The sequence below is a fragment of the Sceloporus undulatus genome, chromosome 2, assembly GCF_019175285.1.
Source record: "Sceloporus undulatus isolate JIND9_A2432 ecotype Alabama chromosome 2, SceUnd_v1.1, whole genome shotgun sequence".
In the NCBI taxonomy this organism is placed as follows: Eukaryota; Metazoa; Chordata; class Lepidosauria; order Squamata; family Phrynosomatidae; genus Sceloporus; species Sceloporus undulatus.
In genome coordinates, this window is record NC_056523.1 from 79691535 (window position 1) to 79713218 (window position 21684).

Genomic DNA, 21684 nt, shown 5'->3' on the forward strand with positions numbered 1-21684 from the left:
GTCTGGACCCCCCCTTCCTAAAATCCTAGCTACGTCCCTGGTGCTTTGATTGTGTATTCCTGCACGGCAAGGGGATGGACTTGAGGGCCCTTGAGGTCTCTTCCACCTATATGGTTCTATGACACTGCCATATGCTTTTCTTATTTAAAATGACAATTTCTGTACCTTTTTTTTTGCATGGCATACAAAAATGGCTAATTGCTTCTGTCTTTCTTTTCATAGAGAATTACAAACACTGAAGTTACTATTACAATGAGTTCACTTAATCTTATAAAGAAATTTATGTAGCTGTGCTCAAAACGTACTATTTGACCAACTTAACTGGATCAAAAGCTAACCACTTTTGTTATCACCAAATATAGAAATGGCTACATTTAAAGTACTACAGTTAGTACTGAATTCCCTTGTAGGCACCGATAACAACAGAGGTCTTGGGGATACCTTAAATATGAGGACTTTTGTATTTACACAATGGCTTTCATTATGACTTCAATCTATCTTAATATCCCTCCCAAATTTATCAGATTTTTATTTTATTTCAGGGGATGAAAAACATCAGATGTCGCAACTGAAGGGACAGGTAGAGGTTTAAGAAAATTACAGATTCCATCAGCACTAGCCAAATGAAGCAACATTTTGAAATGCGAAGACCCATGTGACCATAAAGGAAATATTTATTAAAATATATTCAAGAAATTGTCAAACTTCTAACAAAAGGTGGGAGAGAGTTGGAAGGGAGAAACATCTGTACAGGTAATGTTGTTGGAAATGCTTTTACATGCTTTGTTGTTTAAGTTTCACAGTTTAGTTATTGTCTACAAAAATATATTTCTGAAACTCTGAGTCCTCTATAAAAAAAGCTGGTCAGCAACAGCAAACCTGACAAGCAGAATATACCTTAGAACAGAATGAGCTCCTCCTGCAGATAAGCTTGGCATGACCCAGGACACTCCTGCCTCAATATTGGGAAAGTCGTTCTTTGGGATTAAGCTCCACATTAATTCTGAAGAAAGGCAACTGAAACATGAGTTTTTATTTCTCTTACTTCTTTCTTCTCCCAACATGCATAGAATTTGGAACAAGGAGTTGCACATTTATATAATGTGAGAAAAGGGTTACTGAACCAATATCTGGTGTCAGGAGAGAAATACTATGTTTGCATTTGTACCCAAGGTTTGCTGCTTCCTGTGGCAACAGCTAATTCTAACTAGCAAAATACCATGAAGAGCAGCTGGAGCACTTTAATCAGCACCTGACCAATCCTGCTTTCTGGAACAGAAGCTTAATCAGCTAGAGACTCAAATCTGATCTAGACCCTCAAGTAAAGCCACCCTGGTAATTTCAAAGTCACTTTAATCTCAAATATAGGTCAGTAATACTGGTTATTTTTGAGGTCTTAAGGCTTAAAAATCATGCTCCTCCAGCATCCAGAGACTTGATACAACCCTACCACTGTTAAATATACTTTTACATATGTTTTTATATGCCAACCTGTATGGTTTCTAAAGAGGCTCAGTGCTAGCCAGCTGGGACCATCCCAATCTCTCTCCATGTGGAGGCTATACCTGATAAGTTTTTAGAGGTATTCATGTGTAAAAAATAACTTGCTTACTAATACACAGCTGACACTTATAATTAAGCGTATCTTACACTACTCCCTGAACAGACAACGTAACAGAGTTTGGGGATTCTGACAGCTGGGGACCTGGATCAAAAATCTTATAAACAAAAGATAAACTGCCAAAAGCAAGTTCAGGAAAATAAATTGCTGATGTACTCTGTTTATAATATAGTATGACACTGGGACAATAATCTTTTTACTTCTCTTCAGAAGGAATACTCAACCCATAGTTGACACAACTGAGGAGGCAGTTTTAACACACTGAACAAACTATCTAGGTTGCAAGATGCCAAAGGAACACATCAGTATCTTCTACTAGGGCAGGGGACCATGGTTAGTAGAGGCATACTCTACTAAAGTCAGTATGTATTCAGTATCACAATATAAAATCCATATTTAGCCATGTTTAAGGAACTAAAAGGGAGACATCTACAGTCATCTGCTCTTCCTCCATAGCTTTTTTTCCTACCCTTTGTCTCATTAACCCAATTTTCATATCTTCTCATTGTGGATTTTTTTTACCGTCTCAGTCACAGCAAAACGATCCAAACATGATGAGAAAAGTATTAGAAGCAGAAATGAATACATGCACATTTATATTATGTATTATGAACGAAGAATGTTGTGGCACCTTAAAGACTAACATGTATATACTGGTATACAGTTCTGCATAGCAGCAGCATCTTTATCAGGTATATAAATCCTAAAGTGTATATACACACTTATTGTAGGATTATACTACATGCATCTGATGAAGTGGAACCTGTTGTACAAAAGCTAGGGCCATCATAAATGCATTAAAGATGCCACAGTAATCTTTCTCATATTTCCTGAAACAGACTAATACAGTTATCCATTTAGCAGCTAAAGGCTTCTGTGTCAGTGGGATGGTGAATCTGTCCTGGGATTTAGACTATACTTTAAATGAGCGACCCAGGGTGTTGAAACTATTTTTGGAATCAAGCTCAGCACCTGGTTAAAGCTCAGACTGAAACCTGAAGTGGATTCACTGCGCCACTGGCATGGAAATTATCAGATGCCACGGCTTTGGATAGTATACATTATGTATCAGAACTTGGGTGCAGTGAGATGGGAACTAGCAGAGAAATATGCAAAGACTTGAACTGCTTTCTGAAGTAGCCCTTGGTGTTAGGGCCATCTGGAGTGCATGAAAAATGTGTTAAATGTTCCACAGATTAGGGGTTTCTCTCAACAAATGACTTGCAAAGGTAATAAAAGCAGCCCACATACAGAGAACATCACTTTTTGAGGGTTGGTGCAGACATAATACAATGTGGAACCTTTAGTAGGGCTAATAGAGTAGCAAGATCATATGCTGTGTTTCCTCTCACTGACTCATTCTGTTTGCCTCTTTACTCTGATTTAGATTTACATCTGTCCAATATTAATCCTTGCTAAATCAGATATGAACCAAATTTTAGAACCAGACGATGGGGAAATTTACACACCCAAAGATTGCCGAGAGCTAGGGGCTTGTCTTGCCCCACAGACCATTCCCAATCCTTTAACTTTTAAAGGATCTATCATTATTATATGCCCGCACCAGTGGAAATATAATCTGAGATTATATTTGAGATCAGTTAGATTGTAGTAGTCCACAGACTAAATTTAAAAACAAACAAAATGGAACTTGCTGCTTTTTCTCCTAATTCAAGCTCTTCAGAGCTGGAGGCTTCACTCAAAGGCTCCCCACACATTTACTGCCACACTTGGCACTAATGTCTATTAGTGTGCCCTTCATACACATATTACTAAAAACCCTGAGCAACCCCAAGAGGTATGTGAATTTAAATACGCAGTCATAATGATCCAAGAGATTATAAAGCTGTTGTGCCTCCCACACTATCAGAGCCTACACTACACCAAACACTTCCAACTCACATTCTAACAAAAGCACACACTATCAGGTAACCATGTATCATCTTAAGGAAAGAATCAAACCTATACAATACAAAAGTTAGATTTCCTTCTTTCTCAACACCTCCTTCACTTTAAAATAGGGGTGAGAATCCTGCACCCTCCAGATAATGCTGGATTTCAAGTCCCAGCAGCCCTAGGCAGTACAGTCAATGCAGGAAAAGTCTAGAAGTTTCAGTCCAACAACATTTGGACAGCTGCATGATTCCCACCCCTGGTTTAAAGGGCATACACACCTGTTAGTTAGTGCTTGGCATTGTACCAAACCCTGTAACTTTTGTAAGACTGTTTGGAGAATAACAGTGAAGTCTGGGAACATGTTAGCCTATTATTAACTTTAGCAGCAAGCATATAACATAAGCGCTTACCACCCAATTCCCAGGTTACCTGGCTGGTAATTATATTTGGAAAAATAAAAAAGTAGATTCTACTCAGAAAAAAAATCCCATTCTTCATTTCAAAATTTCTCTGTTGCCTGTATTAGGCATATTGGTTAAAACTCATATTGGTTTCATGGTCAAAGATTACTGTGAAGTCCAAGTAACATGACAAGGCTAACTTCCAACAGGAATAAATATTTTGTTTCATGATTAAATATGCTGCTGAGATAATGTTCCAGGGAATAATAAATTTACCCCTTCATGAAAAACAATTTACCACCCTAGTTCTTTGTCTAAAAAAGATTAAATGCCTTCTTTAAAATACATCCAAATTAGAAAATCTTTAGAACTACCACAGAACAGGCAATTAAATTTTTGAAGAAGAACCTACACAACTTTCTGCTGGATCTAATAGGGAGTTTTGGTGATTTTGTTGTTGTTGCAAGACAAGGACTCAATTTACAGAAAAGGGCTGAGGTAAGGAAAATGAAGATTCAGCACACACAACTGGGATATTTCACACTAAATAATATCAAAGGGAACAATCCTAACCTTGGCATTTGATGCATGTTAAGAGATAGGTCAAAGAGACTAACTCCTAGGATTTCAGCATAATCATCTTCTTGTAGCAAATTTGCACTACTTGTGTGCAAAGGACAGACATTTATATAACTTGAAGTGCTGAATTCTGAAGTTCTTTCTATCTCTCTATGTGGATCTGAGTTCTCAATCCCTGAGCTGGGCCCAAATCTCAGTCGAACCTTTCTATAATTCTGTAAGCATTTTGTCTGTCAAGACAACTGAACTGATTCTTGGTACATGCTCTGAACACAAATCACAATTCTAGGTAGAATTTCTAATTCACACTGGCTTTTATCATTATTTATGCTTACCTTCCTTGCAAAAAATAATCCACTAGCCACACCAATTAAAGAATGTGGGCAGGATTAGAGCAGTACGTGCCCAAAACTGAGTAAGGGCTCTCTTTTTTGCTTCCAAATAACCCACATGCATGGCTCCCCACCCCCAGCATAATTACAGTGTTCTTTGTCACCTATACCTGAGACTTAGCTGATCTTCAACCTTAGAAGTCACTTTAAAACAAACCACACCATCCCTGGATTTACTGGAGTTCTCAGTGTTCATCCATGTACTGTTCTACAGTATACCACCACTGGAGGCAGGTGCATGGGAACTTTTAACAAACTAAATATTACCAAGAAGATGAAAATTCATTGCTTCATTGCCCCAGACAGGAAAAGAGATTCATCAAGAAAGTTAAACTAAATCTGTTATAAAATACCTGCTTAAAGGCAAGAGCTAGAATTTGCCAACAATGAAATGCATTCTCCTGTCCAGAGTGAACAGGAAACAGTCCAGGGGGTCATAATATGTCCTAAAAACAGAAGGCCTCTCCTGTTTTCTTATGAGGGATGAAAAATACAACAGAGATGCTACTGGTCAGTGGAGACTTCTCTGTCTGGCTCCAATTTGCTTGACTCTCCTGGAGAAGGAGTGTGTGGTGCAGAATGAGACACGGAGGGAATGCCATGAGGTACAATACCCTCTACTGATGGCTCTGGCAGCCCAGGATTTGCTACTCCGACTACTCCTGGAGCAAACCTGTGACAAAAATAAAACACACAGTAACTATAGATACCTTTGGTAAGTATTGCCATTAATGTTTCATTGTAAATACTTCCTGACATGGTATAAAACGTACTCAGAAATCAAGCAATGATGGCTGTTGCAAAATGACATGAACTCCTAGACCAGCGGTTCCCAACCTTTGTTGGGCCGCGACCCCCTTTGCGGAGGAAAGTCCCGCCCGTGGCCCCCCTGATAGGTTGGGAGGCCAGGAAGGGGCGAGACTTCCAGCAGCCTACAAGTCCCAGCAGGCTTTGCGGCCGGATGTCCCGCCCCTTTCCAGCCTCCCAATCAATTAGGGAGGCCACCAGGGGAGAAGGGGTGGGACTTCCGGCCGCAAAGGCCTCTGGGGCTTGCAGTCCCGTCCCCTTCTCCCCATGGTTGCCTGGCAGCCGCGGGGAGAAAAGGAGGAGGCAGCCCCGATCATCCCTTCCTCCCCGCGGCTGTCTGGGAGCCGTGGGAAGGGAGGGGGGGAGGAGGACCCCCACCCCCTTCCCTGCCTTCCCGTGGCTGGCTGGCAGCCGTGGGAAGGGAGGGAAGGAAGAGGAGGCGACCCCCACCCCCTTTCCTCCTCCCGCGGCTGTCTGGCAGCCGTGGGAAGGGCGGGAGGAGGAGGAGGCGTACCCCGCCCGCTTTCCCCTGCTCCCGCGGCTGTCTGGCAGCGGCGGGAAGGGAGGGAGGAGGGAGAGGGACCCCCGCCCCTTTCCCTGCCTCCCCGTGGCTGTCTGGCAACCGCGGAAGGGGGGAGAGGAGGAGGCGACCCCCACCCCCTCCCCTGCCTCTCCACAGCTGTCTGGCAGACGTGGGAAGGGAGGGAGGAGACCCCTACCCCTTCCCCCTGCCTCCCGTGGCTGTCTGGCGCCGCCGGGAAGGAGGGAGAGAGGAGCGACCCCCACCCCCTTCCATGCCTCCCCGCGGCTGCCTGGCAGTCCGGGGAAGGGAGGAGGAGGAGGACGACCCCCCCGCCCCCTCCCTGCTCCCCGTGGCTGCCTGCAGCCGCGGGAAGGGAGGGAGGAGGACCCCCGCCCCCATCCCCTTCTCCTTGCCAGGGCCTGTGCCAGGGCCAGCCTTTGCAGGGAGAAGGGAAAGAGGAGGGAGCCCCGCCCCTCCCCTTTTCCCATGCGGTGCCTACGCTAGCGCCAGCACCCGTGGAGAAAAGGGGAGGGGGAGGTGGGGGGATTCCCAACCTGGCGACCCCCGTGAAGGGGTCGCAACCCCCAGGTTGGGAACCCCTGTCTTAGACAAATCTCATCTTCCCACCAGCAAGGTTAATATGCACCAAGAAACTAGATTTGCTCTCATTCTTGCAGAGACAAAGCTCCATCTTAAAATCACTACAAATACAACCAGCTAGGAACTAATCTGGAAAAAAGTAGTTCTGAAGTTCTGATTCACTTAAGTAAGACCTCTTTGCTCAAGAGTGACCATCACAGGCAGTCTAGAGTGTTATAAAGCCAAATAAAAGGATTATGGTCAGAAAAGTAAGGTATGGATACATAACCCATACAAAAAGTTGTTGGCAAGAATGCATGCACATTTTACCTGTAAGCTGCAGCTCCATTAAGTTCGGGATGCACAGCTGCAGGATCAATGCTGGACCACTGAGCTGCCAAAAGCAAGTACTCCTTATTAACACAGTTCCTCAAAGAGTCAGGTATGTGACCTACAACAAAGAAAGGAAACGCAGAAATAGATGATGGCAGTTGCAAGCCATGAAGGGAAATGTTCTCCAACTCACAGGACTAAAGGATGCAAGAAAAAGCAAGCAGCAAAAATACAAATGAACAATCTGCAGTAACAAGAAATGACTGTTTGTTTCCACCTTAATGCAAGGTTAATGTGAAAGGACCCCTTCAACAGAAGATACTAAGTACCCAGTCTTGGTATACACAAATCTGCTTCAGAAAAATTCTCCAAGGCATCAGTCCATACAGAGGTATCTCCAAATATACTCCAAACAATGGAGGATAAGCATAGAGTGTGAAAAGCCTAAATCAGGTTTGGGTAACCTCCAGCCAATGGACTGGATGTTGAATGCTGGGCCTTTCTCACTAGGCCCACAACCTTCCTACCCACCAATCTCATCTAACATTAAAAAAGGATCAAATGGCACCAAAGAAAACTTTGACTAAAAGTTTAAATGATACAATCAGGGAGGGGAGGGGAGGGGAGGGGGAACTGTTCTGTAACCTCCCTCTGAAAATCTCCTCCTCATGTGGCAATCAAACATGAAAAAAAGCCTCCCGGAGTTTCTCATGGCATGCGCAGGGCAGGATGAGGGACTGCAACTGAATAATTGTGTGTGAATAAATTACTTTCATATATGACAGAGATCTGGGTGTTCTGACATATTTGTTTTGATTTACCCAGTTCTGGTTACACAAAAGTGTAACCATGAAGAAGCACAGTTCTTGAGACAAAATAGGGGATTCCCACCTCCTTTCTTTAATTCACAAGTAAAAGAAATCCAATGATTTAAGAAAGAATTCCACTGCAAAAATTCTAAGTTAAGAAACTAAGGGGAATATTCCTCTGTATAAACCTGTCCCAGGGAAGCAATCTCAGAAGTGACCGTAGATCTGTCTTCTCAGTTACCTGTGATGGCTCTTCGGATCTCCTTAGCCGCTTCCTCTCTAGACTCAATGGAAGCCTGTTCACTATACCAGGCTGTATGAGGTGTACAGATCACATTGGGAGCATCTTTTAGGGGCCCATTTGCAAAGCTGTGATGTAGAGAAACAGGTATGTTTTTGTTATAATTCCCAGCAGACTTAAGACCCAGAGGAAGAAGTATCCTATTTGAAAAGTGAGACATGACAGTAGCACAACAGGATGACAATGTAGTTGTTACCTGAAGGGCTCTGATTCATGCACATCCAATGCTGCCCCTCTGATCCTCCCCTCTTTGAGAGCTTGAGCAAGAGCTTTCTCTTCAACCAGTCCTCCACGAGCTGTATTCACCAGTAAGCAGCCTTGACGCATCTGAAGAAAATAAAATACAAAAACATAAATAGTGAATTTTAACTATTTTCTTGAATCCAAATCACAGTGTTGGAATATTAGGAAAATTAAAACAGTGCACAGTTTAGCGTATGTATGGGATTGTCAGAGTGGCGTCAGTGATGGTACTGATTTGTTGTAGTGTCTTCATGTGTAATAGTAGGAAGAGTATATCCTTTCCTAATTATAAGGCACAATTGAGACTCAACATCACTCAAAAGATTAAGATTAAAGATGTAAAATTTCCAGAAGTTCTGAAGCCATGCAGAATTTTTTTTTCTATGATGTGTGTTTGTGAAATTTTCAAAATTAAAAATTAAAAAAAAAACCTGAATAGATCTAAAAAGGCAGAGAGAACTTTGAAAGAGCAATGAGTAGGAAAACCAGCAAAAGCATGAAAACAAAAAAAAAATTAGAGTTGTTTAGTTAAACAGAATCTTGCTTTCACTGCCACTGATTTAATCTACACAATCAGTTGCTTACATCTACGCTACAACCTAAAATTAAAATTCACAGTTTTTAATAGCAGAATCCATCTGTTCCTATATCCCGTAAGACATCAGGCTCAGCAAAAATGCAAGCACCAGATCCACATAGTCCCAGCTGTCATGAAACTTTCATAGCAGCAACTTCTATTCCCAGCAAAATGCAAAGCTGCACCTGTTTAATGGTGAAGTCATTGATGAGGTGGTGATTGTGTTCATTTAGACTGCAGTGCAATGTGATACAATCACTCTGCATTAGCAGATCTTGTAGAGTGGCCATCCGCTGCAGGCCCAGGGAACGCTCCACTCCATCAGGCAGATATGGATCATAGAAAACCACATTGAAGCCAAAGGGTTTTGCTCGCAGGGAAACTGCCTGCCCAACTCGACCTTAAAGAAAGGAAATTGGTTTTTCTTAAGTGTAGCACAGCATGATTTCAATCAACAGATAATTTCTGAGAGGAGACATGGAATTCCAAGAGACACAGTTCAGGAAAAACTTCTAAAACCTTTTTTAAAGAACAGAGCAGCAGTGGGAAGACATATAGTGCATTCTGGGATCTTCTGCTTCACATGTATACTACAGGAAGAGTCAGTAATGAATGGACTGGAAGTGATTATGCATAATACCAGAAGATTTAGAAAAGGGCCTGCAGAAAACAATTTGAAGTTTCAATTTAATGTAATTATTTATGGGACTCCCTGGAAAGCTAGATTTTACATTACATGAAGTACACAGATATGATATAGAGCCATTCAGGGATCCTCTAGCACCCTAAAGGGCTATGTTGTGCCAGTGTAACTCCATTTTAGACACCCAGAAGTGATGTTTCAGCACTCCCAGATATGTTAGGATGCATTTGGGGCCTTAGTTTGGGGGATCCAGAGGCTACATTGAACACCCCCAAAAGGCTGCATGCAGCTGCGGACTATACAATCCCCATGCCTAAAATAATAAAAAAAATCTCAACTAGCAAGACCTCTCCTTGAGGTGTTAAACACTACCAGTCAGAATACAAAATACTCAAACTAAATGAATTACTGATCTGGTGCAATAAGAATATTTTCTGTTCCTAGGTGTCAGAATATTCAACTATATTTTGACATGTGGAAATAGAAATTAATTTTCCCAATTTAAGAAGGCTAATGGGGACATTAAAAAATTGTAAAAATAGGATATTAGGTGCTAAATGACAGTCCTGGTAGTTTCATCTTGCTTCTTCTTCCTGCTTGTTGAGCCACAATAGTTCAAATAGCTTGCCTCAGACCAAGAAATGAGGGAGAAAATTTGTACACAAGATGGGGGCAAGGAGACTACAAAGCTCCTTAACTGTTTGTTCAACATAGGGCCAGATCATTAAATCTAAAACAGTGGTTCCCAACCTGTGGGTCGGGACCCCTTTGGGGGTTGAATGACCCTTTCAAGGGGGTCGCCTAAGACCATTGGAAAACACCTATTTAATTACAGTTATGAAGTAGCAACGAAAATAATTTCATGGGTTTGGGTCACCACAACATGAGGAACTGTATTAAAGGGTCGCAGCATTAGGAAAGTTGGGAACCACTGATCTAAAGGACCCAGTATCTCTAAAGCAGCAATTTCTTACCAAGTCCAATGATGCCCAAGGTCTCACCACGGATACGCACAGCACCTCCAGCGACTTCTCTGATTTGCTCCATACTTGAGGCTCTGCTTCCTTCTCGCATAGCCTGGTGGAGCCAGGTAACACGGCGATAAAGGTTCAGAATGTGGCAGAAGGTAGAATCAGCTGTCTCTTCCACAGAAGAAGAAGGGATGTTACACACCGCAATGCCTAAGGAGAAGAGGCAAAGAAGTATAATCCTTCAATCCCTCACCCAGACCAAGAAAAGATCTCAACACTTTAGGGCAACAAACACAAATCATTCTACCTTATTCAACATTCCATACTACCCCATTCCCAAACTGACTATCATGTAGAGTACATGTGGAAAATCTAGGGCCAGATTCCTAAACATAATCAACTGAAGGCCACATGCCAGTGGTGGGTAGGGTCCCACTGTTTTGACATCCCCTTATCTGTCTCTTCCTCCAAGATTAGCAGGCTGTCAAGAGATTGATAATGCCAGAGTTCCAAGCTGATCATTTGCATAGGGCTTTCAAACTTGTATTAAACAGATGCAAACAGTCAACCTATATAGCTCAATCCTTTTTTTCCACTGACTGGCAGAAGCTGCTTAGAAACAGTGACAGAGGTCTTTCCCAACCTCATCACCTAAGCCCATTTTAACTGGATAGTGATGGGAATGAACTTGGGAGGAACTATGCAAGACAAGTACTCTACAATCCATCCCCATATCCCAAAGGGTAGAATGCCAACTTTACACAATTTTGTTTTGAAAATTGTTCTTAAAAGTTATCATAGCCTGCAGGAAACAGTGCAAGGACATTCACTGGGGCATTAAACTGGCTTAATTTCAAAACTTAAAGAAGACCACAAAGTTAGAGTACATTTTTTCTCTCTCTCTAACGGTAATTCAGCATGACAACAGTGTACTGACTAGAACCTCAACATTGAAATAAATCAGTAAAATCTCTCTCTGTTATTTACAAAGGTAGATTAAATTCTTGCTATTTTAAAATCATAGCAACACAAATAGTTTACACTTGTTTTCACCATTAACTGCATACACCTTTGTTTAATAAGCTACACTGAGGTCTGCTTATTTAAGTAATCAACACCTTAAGCCAAAACACACCTGATTAAGAATTATTGTTGTTGTCACTGTGTGCCTTCAAGCGGTGGCATCCCTAGGGTTGGTGTCACTCGATGTGGTCAGTAATGACTGGGGGGCAGCACTTCTGGGGGCGGGATTTCTGGGGCAGAAATTCTGTTAGTACACGCATGTGCGTGACTGGACATGCCCATGTGCCCCCAGGGAGCAGCCATGAATCCCCGGGAAGGGCTGGGTAAAAGCCACCGGGCCTCGGGGAGGGCAGAGGATGCCCATGCACCCCCCAGGAAAAGCCGGGGAGAAGCCATAGGGCCCCGGGGAAGGCTGGGGATGCCCCGCGTGCCCCCGGGACAGGCCAGGGAGAAGCCACCGGGCCTTGGGGATGCCCTGTGCACCCCAGGACAGGCCAGGGAGAAGCCTCCAGGCCCTAGAGAGGGCCAGGGATAAACCGGGTGTCACCTCCCTCACCCCTGCAGTGACGCTACTGCTTTCAAGTCATTTCCAACTTACAGCAACCCTAAGGCAAACCTATCACAGGATTTTCTTGGCAAGATTTGTTTAGAGGCTTGTCTTTGTCTTCCTCTCAGACTTAGACTGGGGTGACTTGCCCAAGGTCACCCTGTAGGTTTCCGTGGCTCAGCGTGGATTCAAAGCCTGGTCTCCCAGGTTCCTAGTCCAATGTTCAAACCACTACACCACACTGGTCTGACTCAAAAGTTAGTTCCTTTTAAACTAACAGAGAATGATATGACTAGAAAATTAGGTTACCATTTGCTAAGCCAATATAGTAAAAATTATTAGTGGCCTGCAGAAACTGATCCCAGGGACTCATCTGTCGTTTTCATTGTTGTGTGTTCCAACTCTTATGCTTCTATGAATTCTATGTGTGCCATAGTGCATGAGTAACAAGGCCTATTGTGTCCCTTTATGCAAATAACTACTGCTCAACTTCAGTTCCTTTCTTTCTAAAACATTTAATTTATATTGTATTTGTAACATATAAACAGGGGTTCTTCTGAGAGCAATCTAACAATGTATTACAAATATACAGTATATATTGAAACGTTATCACAATAACAAGGTGCATTAAAATATGCAACTTTAAAAAACTAACACATCATATAAAAGTATTTATTTATTATTTAATGTATACATCGCCTTTCTCTTCTGGGATGGAAATGATAACTGCATATAATCATATCTCTGTCTATTATTATTATTATTATTATTATTATTATTATTATTACTACTACAGTTATTTGCTGAAGAGAGTGATAGTTCAAAGATGGGCAACATTAAGAATCAAAATGCACATGTTGATTTATCACTTCACTGCAGTGCATCATCCCAAAGATGTCCATGTGCTCTTCTCTGCCCCCTTTATTAATAAAGTTGTAATTATATTTACAGGAATGCTTTGCAAATATACTAATAGTAAGCATTCTGATTGCTTCTCAGAAATGTAGGTGTTTCACTGACCTCCAATTTAGACCCAGCAAACATAGAGATAGTGGATGTTTCCCCCCAACTCTATGTATTCACATTTTAAACATGTGTGTGTGTGTGTGTGTGCGCACACACACACACACACACACAGGGATCACCATACCTAATTCTGCAGCTGACTTGATATCCACATTGTCATAGCCACTGCCAATTCGCACAATAACCCGGAGAGCTTTGAACTTCTCCAGGTCCTGGCGGGACAAGGTAATGGTGTGGTACATCAGAGCCCCAACAGCTTCATTTAGCACCTAGAGGAAGACAGAACAATAGGATAATGCTTGCTCCACAGGATAAGAACTAGTCAGATCAGGATTTCCAAACCCACTTGTTTGCTTCCCAACAGGAAATACCCCATCCCACTCTGCAAAGTGGTCCTGTCTCATCGCATAAGCCCAACACAAAGACTCCCCTCCACCAGTTCTTTGAATTCCAGACAACCCAGGAAAGAGAATGTCTGACTTCTTCACACTTTCTGCAATGTTTCTGAAAATGGCACAAATATTAACTCATTTCTTCCAAAGAAAGAACCCACCCCTTTTCTTCCAAATTCTTGAGTTCATAGTAAAAGCAAGAGAGGGGAGCTGTTTTCTTTCTTCCGACTGGCCTTTTCCAGCACACAGAAACAATCAAGCAAAGCTTATACAAACAAACAAGCTTCATTTATATACTGCTTCATACCGCCTAAGCATTGTCTAAGCAGTTTACAACTGTAAGCTAATTCGCCCCCAACAATCTGGGTACTCATTTTAGCTACCTCGGAAGGATGCAAGCCTGAGTCAAGCTTGAGCCCTTTTTGCTGGTCTTGAACTCACAACCTTGTGGTTTTGAGTAAGTGGCTGTAGTACAGGCATTTAACCACTGCGCCACCAGGGCTCCTCTGCAAGATCTCAATATACCTTCTGCAAGATCTCAATATAGTCAGAGAAAAGTTGTAGCACCTTTGAGACTAACTGAAAGAAATAAATTGACAGCATGAGCTTTCGTAACCTTCAGTCTACTTCCTCAGATCTATTTGGTGGAGTGGAAGCCAGGCACAGACATATATGTGCTATTAGTATGTGACGATGATAATACAAATTACAAATCCTTTGTGCATGGAAATGAATTTGCGAGTCCAATTCCAACTATGGTTGTTAGTGCACAAAGACATAGGAAACTGGTCCCTGTGCATGGAGATGAAATGGCAGATCCAGTTTTGCAATGGAAGTAGCCTGTGGTGAGGGGAATAGATGAATATAGAGCACCCCCATGAGGATGGGGTCAGATAGTGTTGAAGTGCATGTTGTGTGTCAGGAAACCATTGTCTTTGTTCAATCCATTGCTGAGGGACTGTAGTTTGTGGACACAAACGATGGGTTGAACAAAGACAATGGTTTCCTGACACACTACACACACTTCAACACTATCTGACCTCAACCTTATAGGGGTGCCCTACATTCATCTATTCCCCTCACCACAGGCTAGTCCCATTGCAAAACTGGATCTGGTACTTCATCTCCACACATAAAGACAGTTTTCTATGTCTTTGTGCACTAACGACAAATCGTTAAAATTGGACCTGCAACTTCATTTCTATACACAAAGGACTTATACTGTAATTTGTATTGACATCCTCACATACAAATGACATATATATGTCTATACCTGACTACCACTCCACCAAATGCATCTGAGGAAGTAGACTGAAGTGCTCATGCTGCCAATTTCTTTCTGTCAGTTAGTCTCAAAGGTGCTACAAGATCTCTCTACGTACTGATTCTACAGACAAACACGGCTATATCTTTAAATTCTACTGCCAGGGAAACATTCATCTTTCCCCCAATTCTCTCCAGTACACTGGCTTTCTCCAGGATTGGAGGGGGGCTGGAATGGAGTACTATCAATGGCTAGCTATGAAAATGAAAAGCAAAATCGGCAAACTCCTGGTTCAGACTGCCAGTTCCTATCTGGGACAAGAAATCTCCATTTATTCCAGCACATTTACCTTTTCATGAATTTCCTGAGTTGACTGTGCATCACAGAAAGCAACTGTGGCTACATCTTTCAGGATAGGCATCTCTACAGTGCAATCCCTGCCATCAAGAAGGGCAACCAACGGACGAGCTGGCATGGGACCATTACCAATTGGTGGCCTTATACCTATTAGAAGAAATATATAAAAATGTGAAAACAGATTTCTATAGAAGTGCTAGCCCAAGAGCATTAAGAACTAATAGTGAGAACAAATGACATTTGAATTACAAGGGTTGGGAGGAATTCAGGGAAGTGGTAGATCATGTGTCTGCATGATGGTCTCACATTCAATCCCTGATAGTGCCACATAAAGTTGGAGAAAACTCTTCCTGTTTTCTTTATAAAGCAGCATTAACATGACACAGTGTACTTACAGATTTTATGTACAACAGGTACTACTCTATTTAGAAATCCTCATCTACAACATCTTGACAGGTTGTCTTAAGTCAGAATATGGAATAAAGGCTGTTTATCAAAACCTTTGGTCCTCATTCATTCAACCCAGATATACATGTGCGTAGATTTAAAAGCTTTTAAATCTGTTCTTATTATTGCTGTTTGATATGTTTTTAGCTAATTTAATTATTGTATTGTATTGTTTTATAACCTTGTTTTAATACATTTTGTAAGCTGCCCTGATATCTTTAATATAAGGCAGGTTATAAATATGTAATAACAACAACAACAACAACAACAACAACAACAACAACAATAATAATAATAATAATATACTAGTAATGAGAACCATTCACACAATGATGCAACCCAAAAGATATATGGAAAAAGAAATACACCTGAAGGATTCAGTTTCCATACGTTTCCTTAAACTGAAGGAAACACATTTAAGAGCAATTTGGGAAGAGAGCTAAAAATCAACAGAAACAGTATCAGAATTCTAGGAAATGTTGAGGTGGGTGGTGAGAAGGGGATTATCATTACAGTCCATATCAATTTCTTCTATATCAGTCTCATATAGTATTTTTTGCAGCTTTAAAGTAACTATTAGGAAACAGTTTAATTCTAGACTAAAAATGGCAGCTACAGTTCATCTCTGGAAGACAACAAAACAATGGATTATCTGAATTAAGGAACAATGATGAAACATAGTAATACACAACTTTTTCAAGATATTATAATTAGATGTCTTTACAGTATTGACTGAAAAGAGAAGATACACACAGATGAAGCAGGTATCTCAGTATCACTGTAAATTTATGCACAGCAAGAATTACTAAACCTTTTCATTATGAGAACTCCAAAATGAAAGACAAAGAAGAAAGGAAGCTGCACATCAAGGACCATTTACATAGCTACAAGGGCCAACAGATCAGTTACTCATCTCTCCTATTCTAGGTCTGGAGCTGCATACATGGGGCAGGAAACAACACATCTCCCCACAGCTCAAAGCTAGCCGAGACAAAAGGTAAGTTCATATTCCTGTATCATCCACCTAGTGATAGGAAGCAGAGGCACTTTATCTCTGTACCAGACAGGGGCTTTGAGCATCTGCCCACCACAGAGGCAAGAGTACATACCTACATACCTGCTCTAGTTCTATCTGAAGAAACATGATGGAAACACATCAGTTTGTTCTAACAGGTGGCAGAAGATGTGATGGGCTCACCTTGCCTGTGATAGGCTAGGTCATCTTTTACTCTGGTGGGGGAATTGAGCAAAGATATAAATCCCTTACATGGGTATAAATTTCACTGAACTGATCAGAGCTTACTATCCAATAAACATACACAGGGGAATGCTGCAATACAAGACAAAGACAGCTTGCATGACAGCGATCAATCTTTTCCTGGTATGTGCTTTTGAGAAAAAGGTTCTATAGAAGCAAAAAGGCTTCTGAAAAATCTCCCTTCCTACAACTGGATCCATGAGTGCACATGAGGATGTGTGCTTATATATGAGGTGATCTTGTTGGCAAAAACCTGGGCTGACTGTCAACGAGTTAGAAGCTCAGTTAGAAGATTAGTCACTACAAAAGCAAAAGAGAGAGACATTTGAACTGCATCACCAACTTCTTGTATCTCCTTCACATAGGAAGGAGGTCTGGGAATGATTTCTAAAGTGGCATGTTAGGCTATAGCTCACTATACCCAGAACAGTTTCTTCAAGGGCCGTTCCATGTGTTTTAATATCCTAATGAGAAGTCATCGTTGTGCACTAAAAAGAACTAATTACATGATAAGACAACCACTTACTGTGAATTAAGAAAACATAATAGCAAACAGCAGCTGAGTTAACTATGAAACCCTTCTCCTTACTACTCTTTCTGTTTGAAGGTAACCATACATTTGCACTATGACATTTAAGGCATTCTTCTTTTTTCCATACTTTCTTTAAACATGTCTAAAATAACCTTGCAGGTAGCCAGTTAGCCCAAGAAAATAAACAACTGCTTTGAAATATATAATGAGCCAGTTCCACCACTCAGTTTCCGCTGTGTCACCTCACAAGCAGGCAGGCGAGTGGTAATTGACATGAGAGGCTGGGGAATGGAGATGTGAGGGGGAAATTACCCCCAGAATTATATCAATATTGTCAAAGAGTACAGTCCAAGTGAGAAAAAAAGGACACCAACAAGATCTGGAAATCACACCCTATAAGAAGCGACTTAAGGAGCTGGGTATGTTTAGCCTGGAGAAGAGAAGGTTAAAAGCTGATATGATAGCCCTATTTAAATATTTGAAGGGGTGTCATATTGAGGATCGAACAAGCTCATTTTCTGCTGCTCCAGAGAACAGCACCTGGAGCAATGAATGCAAACATTAGGAAGAACTTCCTGATGGTAAGAGCTGTTTGCCAGTGGAACATGCTGTCTCAGAGAGTGGTGAAGTCTTCTTCTTTGGAGGTTTTTAATCAGAGGCTAGACAGTCATCAGTCGGGGGGGGGGGGGGTTTGATTGTGAGTTCCTGCGTGGCAGAATGGGGGGTGGACTGGGTGGCCCTTGTGTTCTCTTTCAACTCTATGACACACTGCACAGTCAGAAAGGGAATTCAACTGTCAGCTAGCACGTTTGTTTAAGTTTTAAGAAGGGCTGTGGCTAGCTTTCTCTACTTTTCAGCAACACCTGTTGTTTCCACTAGGAGATTGGAAGCACCTATCCAAAGCTGCAGCAACACTTTCCGGCTAAGATGCTCCCTGATGGAAACACAAACCAGCTACTAGGCTTCTAGTGACCCCTTTTCACACACACCCTCCACCGCATATTTTTGTACACCTGCTGATTTATGCCAATAATAAAATTAACAGCTTCTCCTCCTTTCCATACTGGACAGATCCCTTAGTTTGGGGAACTATTTCCTGGAACTGATGACCCTGGTGGGAATCTCGTTGAAAATTCAGCATGCATCCCCACCTCCAATTCTTTTAAAGTTACTTTATTCTCAGCCCCTACTACAGGTGATGAGAGGAAAAGATCAGGTCTCTGCAGCCTGGACCCACCAGCAGGTTTTAACCAAGCTGCTGCAACCTCCACAGGGACAGCGACATTGCCCAACCTTCACTGGGTGGCACTGCAGGGAGGACTGAAAGGGGGCACACAGAAAGAGCCCAGATCATAGAATTGGAAGAGACCCCAAAGCCATCCAGCCCAACCCCAATCTGCCATGCAGGAACTCACAACCAAAGCACCCCCTGGGACAGATGGCCATCCAGCCTCTGTTTAAAGACCTCTAAATAAGGAGACTCCACCACATTCTGATGGAATGTCTGTTCCACTGTCGAACAGCCCTTACTGTCAGGAAATTCCTCCTAATGTTGAGATGGAATTTCTTTTCGTGTAGCTTGTATCCATTGCTCTGGGTCATATTATCTGGAGCAGCAGAAAACAAGCTTGCTCCCTCCTCAATATGACATCCCTTCAAATACTTAAACAGGGCTATCATATAACCTCCTAACATTCTCTTCTCCAGTCTAAACATCCCCAGCTCTCTAAGTGACTCTCATAGGGCATGGTTTCCAGACCTTTCACCATTTTAGTTGCCCTCCTTTGGACATGCTCTGGTTTGTCCACATCCTTCTTGCAGTGTGGTTCCCAGAAGTGGATGCAATATTATTCCAGATGATGCTTGACCAAGGCAGAACAGAGTGGTGCCATTACTTCCCAAGGTATATATTCAAAGAGGGTTATCATGCCACCTCTTAACCCTGATAGCCCCCTTTAAATATAGATCAAGGGAAGGGATAATAAATAAATAAATAAATAAATAAATAAATAAATAAATAAATAAAGTTTTTATTTCTATCCCGCTCCTTCCTGTGATCAGGGCGGCTTACAACAAAAGTTAAAACATTCATACAAAAACCTTAAAATACAGAATATCAAAGCCATCTTACAACAAGAAAAATAACAGGCAAAAAAGCCCCATAGCCCAACCTCTTGGCCACGGAAGAGGAGGGAGGCCCTCTATTCTGCTTTGGTCAAGTGTCACCTGGGATAACACTGTGTCCAGTTCTGAACACACCCAGCTGCCTAAACCCTCCATTTAAAAACCTCCAAAGGAGGATTTACTTCTGGAGGATGGGATGTATGTGTAAGGAAAGTGGTCCTGCATCTGTCCAGCCTCTCCCCTTTCCAGTCTTGGAAGGAAGGAAGGATCCCTCCCAGGCCCTCCTCTCACAGACCCAAACCCCCCTCCTCCTCCTCCTCCTCCTCCTCCATGCTGTTGCAGGAGATCTGGGACTTGGACTGTGTGTGCTCTACCTACCTACCTACCTAAAATGGCCAATGTGATTTTAGGCTGCATCAATAGAAGTATAGTGTCTAGAAGGGAAGTAATAGCGCCACTCTATTCTGCTTTGGTCAGGCCCCACCTGGAATATTGTGTCCAGTTCTGGGCTACATATTTCAAAAAGGACCTTGGGAAACTGGAGCGTGTCCAAAGGAGGGCGACTAAAATGGTGAGGGGTCTGGAAACCATGCCCTATGAGGAAAGACTTAGGGAGCTGGGGATGTTTAGCCTGGAGAAGAGAAGGCTAAGAGGTGATATGATAGCCCTGTTTAAATATTTGAAGGGATGTCATATTGAGGAGGGAGCAGGCTTGTTTTCTGCTGCTCCAGAGAACAGGACCCAGAGCAATGGATGCAAGCTACAGGAAAAGAGATTCCAGTTGAACATTAGGAGGCACTCCCTTAGAAGAAAAGCGTGGTGAAGTCTCCCTCCCTGGAGGCCTGTAAGCAGAGGCTGGATGGCCCTGGGTCCCAGGGGTGCTCTGGTGGAGGTTCCCTGCATGGCAGACGGGGGCTGGAGGGGCTGGCCCTTGGGGTCTGTCTCCTCCACCTCTAGGCTTCCGTGGCTCTATGAGTCTGTACCTTCGCAGATGCGGTCCAGCCTCTGGCGCTTGACTTTGTGCCTGTCCATGGGGCACGGCGGGGCCTCTCCTCAAGAGGGACCTTGGCTCCTGGGGGAGGGAGCGGAAGGCAGGCGCGCAAGCAGCCCCCTCCTCCTCCTGCGCGCGCTCTCTCTCTCTCTCTCTCTCTCTGTGTCGCCTGCCTCGCGGACACTGGCGCTTGAGTGACAGGGCCCCCTCAGGACTGAGGGCAGGGCGGGCCCTCCACTGAACCGGTCTCTCGCTCTCTCTCTGGCCGCCTCCGCTACCGGCCTCCAGAAAGGAAGCGGAAGGGCTGGACTGGGCCGCCGGAGAACCCGACTCCCGACCGTCAAAGCCGGAGCGCAACAGGCCGCGCCGCAGCCATAGAGTGCCGGCGCCCAGAGCGGCGGCGGCGCCGCCCCCTTCCGATCCCTTCCGGCGCGCTGGCCTCCGCCCCCGCCCCCTCGTCTTTTGTTTGTTTGTTTGTTTGTTCCGCTGTATCTCTGGGCCTGGCTTCCACGTCTCCATTCCACCAAATGGCTCCCAGGTCGGAAGTCGGCTGGAGTCTGCCGAGGCTGACGCTTTCGTTCAGTCAGTCAGCCTCCAAGGTGCTACATTTACAGTGGTCCTCAGCCTTTGGGCCTCTAGATAGTTTTGGAGACTTCAACTCCCAGAATGCCTGAACAAGGAACACTCTGACTGGGGCTTCTGGGAACTGAAGTCCAAAACATCTGGAGTCCCAAAGGCTGAGTCTAGAGCCACTGTGCCACAAGACCCCTCTCTATGGACTGTGAGAAAGAAGCGAGTAGCAGGAGCTTCCCTGGACACAGGGCCATATGCACTCCTGCTGCCAGCTTCTTCCTTTCACTCTGTGCTGCAAGCTCTCTCTCTCCCTGGGGCACCTGGCGGCTCTTTCCCTCGCCATGAAGGAGGCGGAGGGGCGCATGGAGGGCCCTGTATGGAGAGAGACTGCAGCAGAGGCACGTGCGGAAGGCCACTCAGTGGTCCCCAAACTCTGCTCTTTAAGGGACTTTGGACTTCGGCCCCCACAATCCCA

The 21684-nt window shown here is 43.3% G+C and overlaps 1 protein-coding gene across 1 annotated transcript; it reads right to left on the reverse strand.

Moving 5' to 3' along the window:
- Positions 1-656: 656 nt before the first annotated feature.
- Positions 657-21039, reverse strand: LOC121922774 (C-terminal-binding protein 2-like). The gene is made up of 9 exons (XM_042452563.1): positions 20629-21039; positions 15277-15431; positions 13396-13540; positions 10679-10885; positions 9247-9461; positions 8438-8568; positions 8182-8309; positions 7129-7249; positions 657-5562 (listed from the first exon to the last, which is right to left on the reverse strand). The coding sequence occupies exons 1-9, from the start codon at positions 20675-20677 to the stop codon at positions 5394-5396; spliced, it is 1320 nt and encodes a 439-aa protein (XP_042308497.1). The 5' UTR covers positions 20678-21039; the 3' UTR covers positions 657-5393.
- Positions 21040-21684: the final 645 nt, after the last annotated feature.

What these genes read in the sequence shown, in the direction of transcription:
- LOC121922774 (XM_042452563.1), bottom strand. Translation starts at nt 20,677, where the DNA reads ATGGACAGGCACAAAGTCAAGCGCCAGAGGCTGGACCGCATCTGCGAA. An exon ending in GCTGGACCGCATCTGCGAAG is followed by an intron (nt 15,432 to 20,628) that starts GTACAGACTCAT and finishes TTCTTCTAATAG; the next exon opens with GTATAAGGCCACCAATTGGT. An exon ending in CAAGTCAGCTGCAGAATTAG is followed by an intron (nt 10,886 to 13,395) that starts GTATGGTGATCC and finishes TCTTCTCCTTAG; the next exon opens with GCATTGCGGTGTGTAACATC.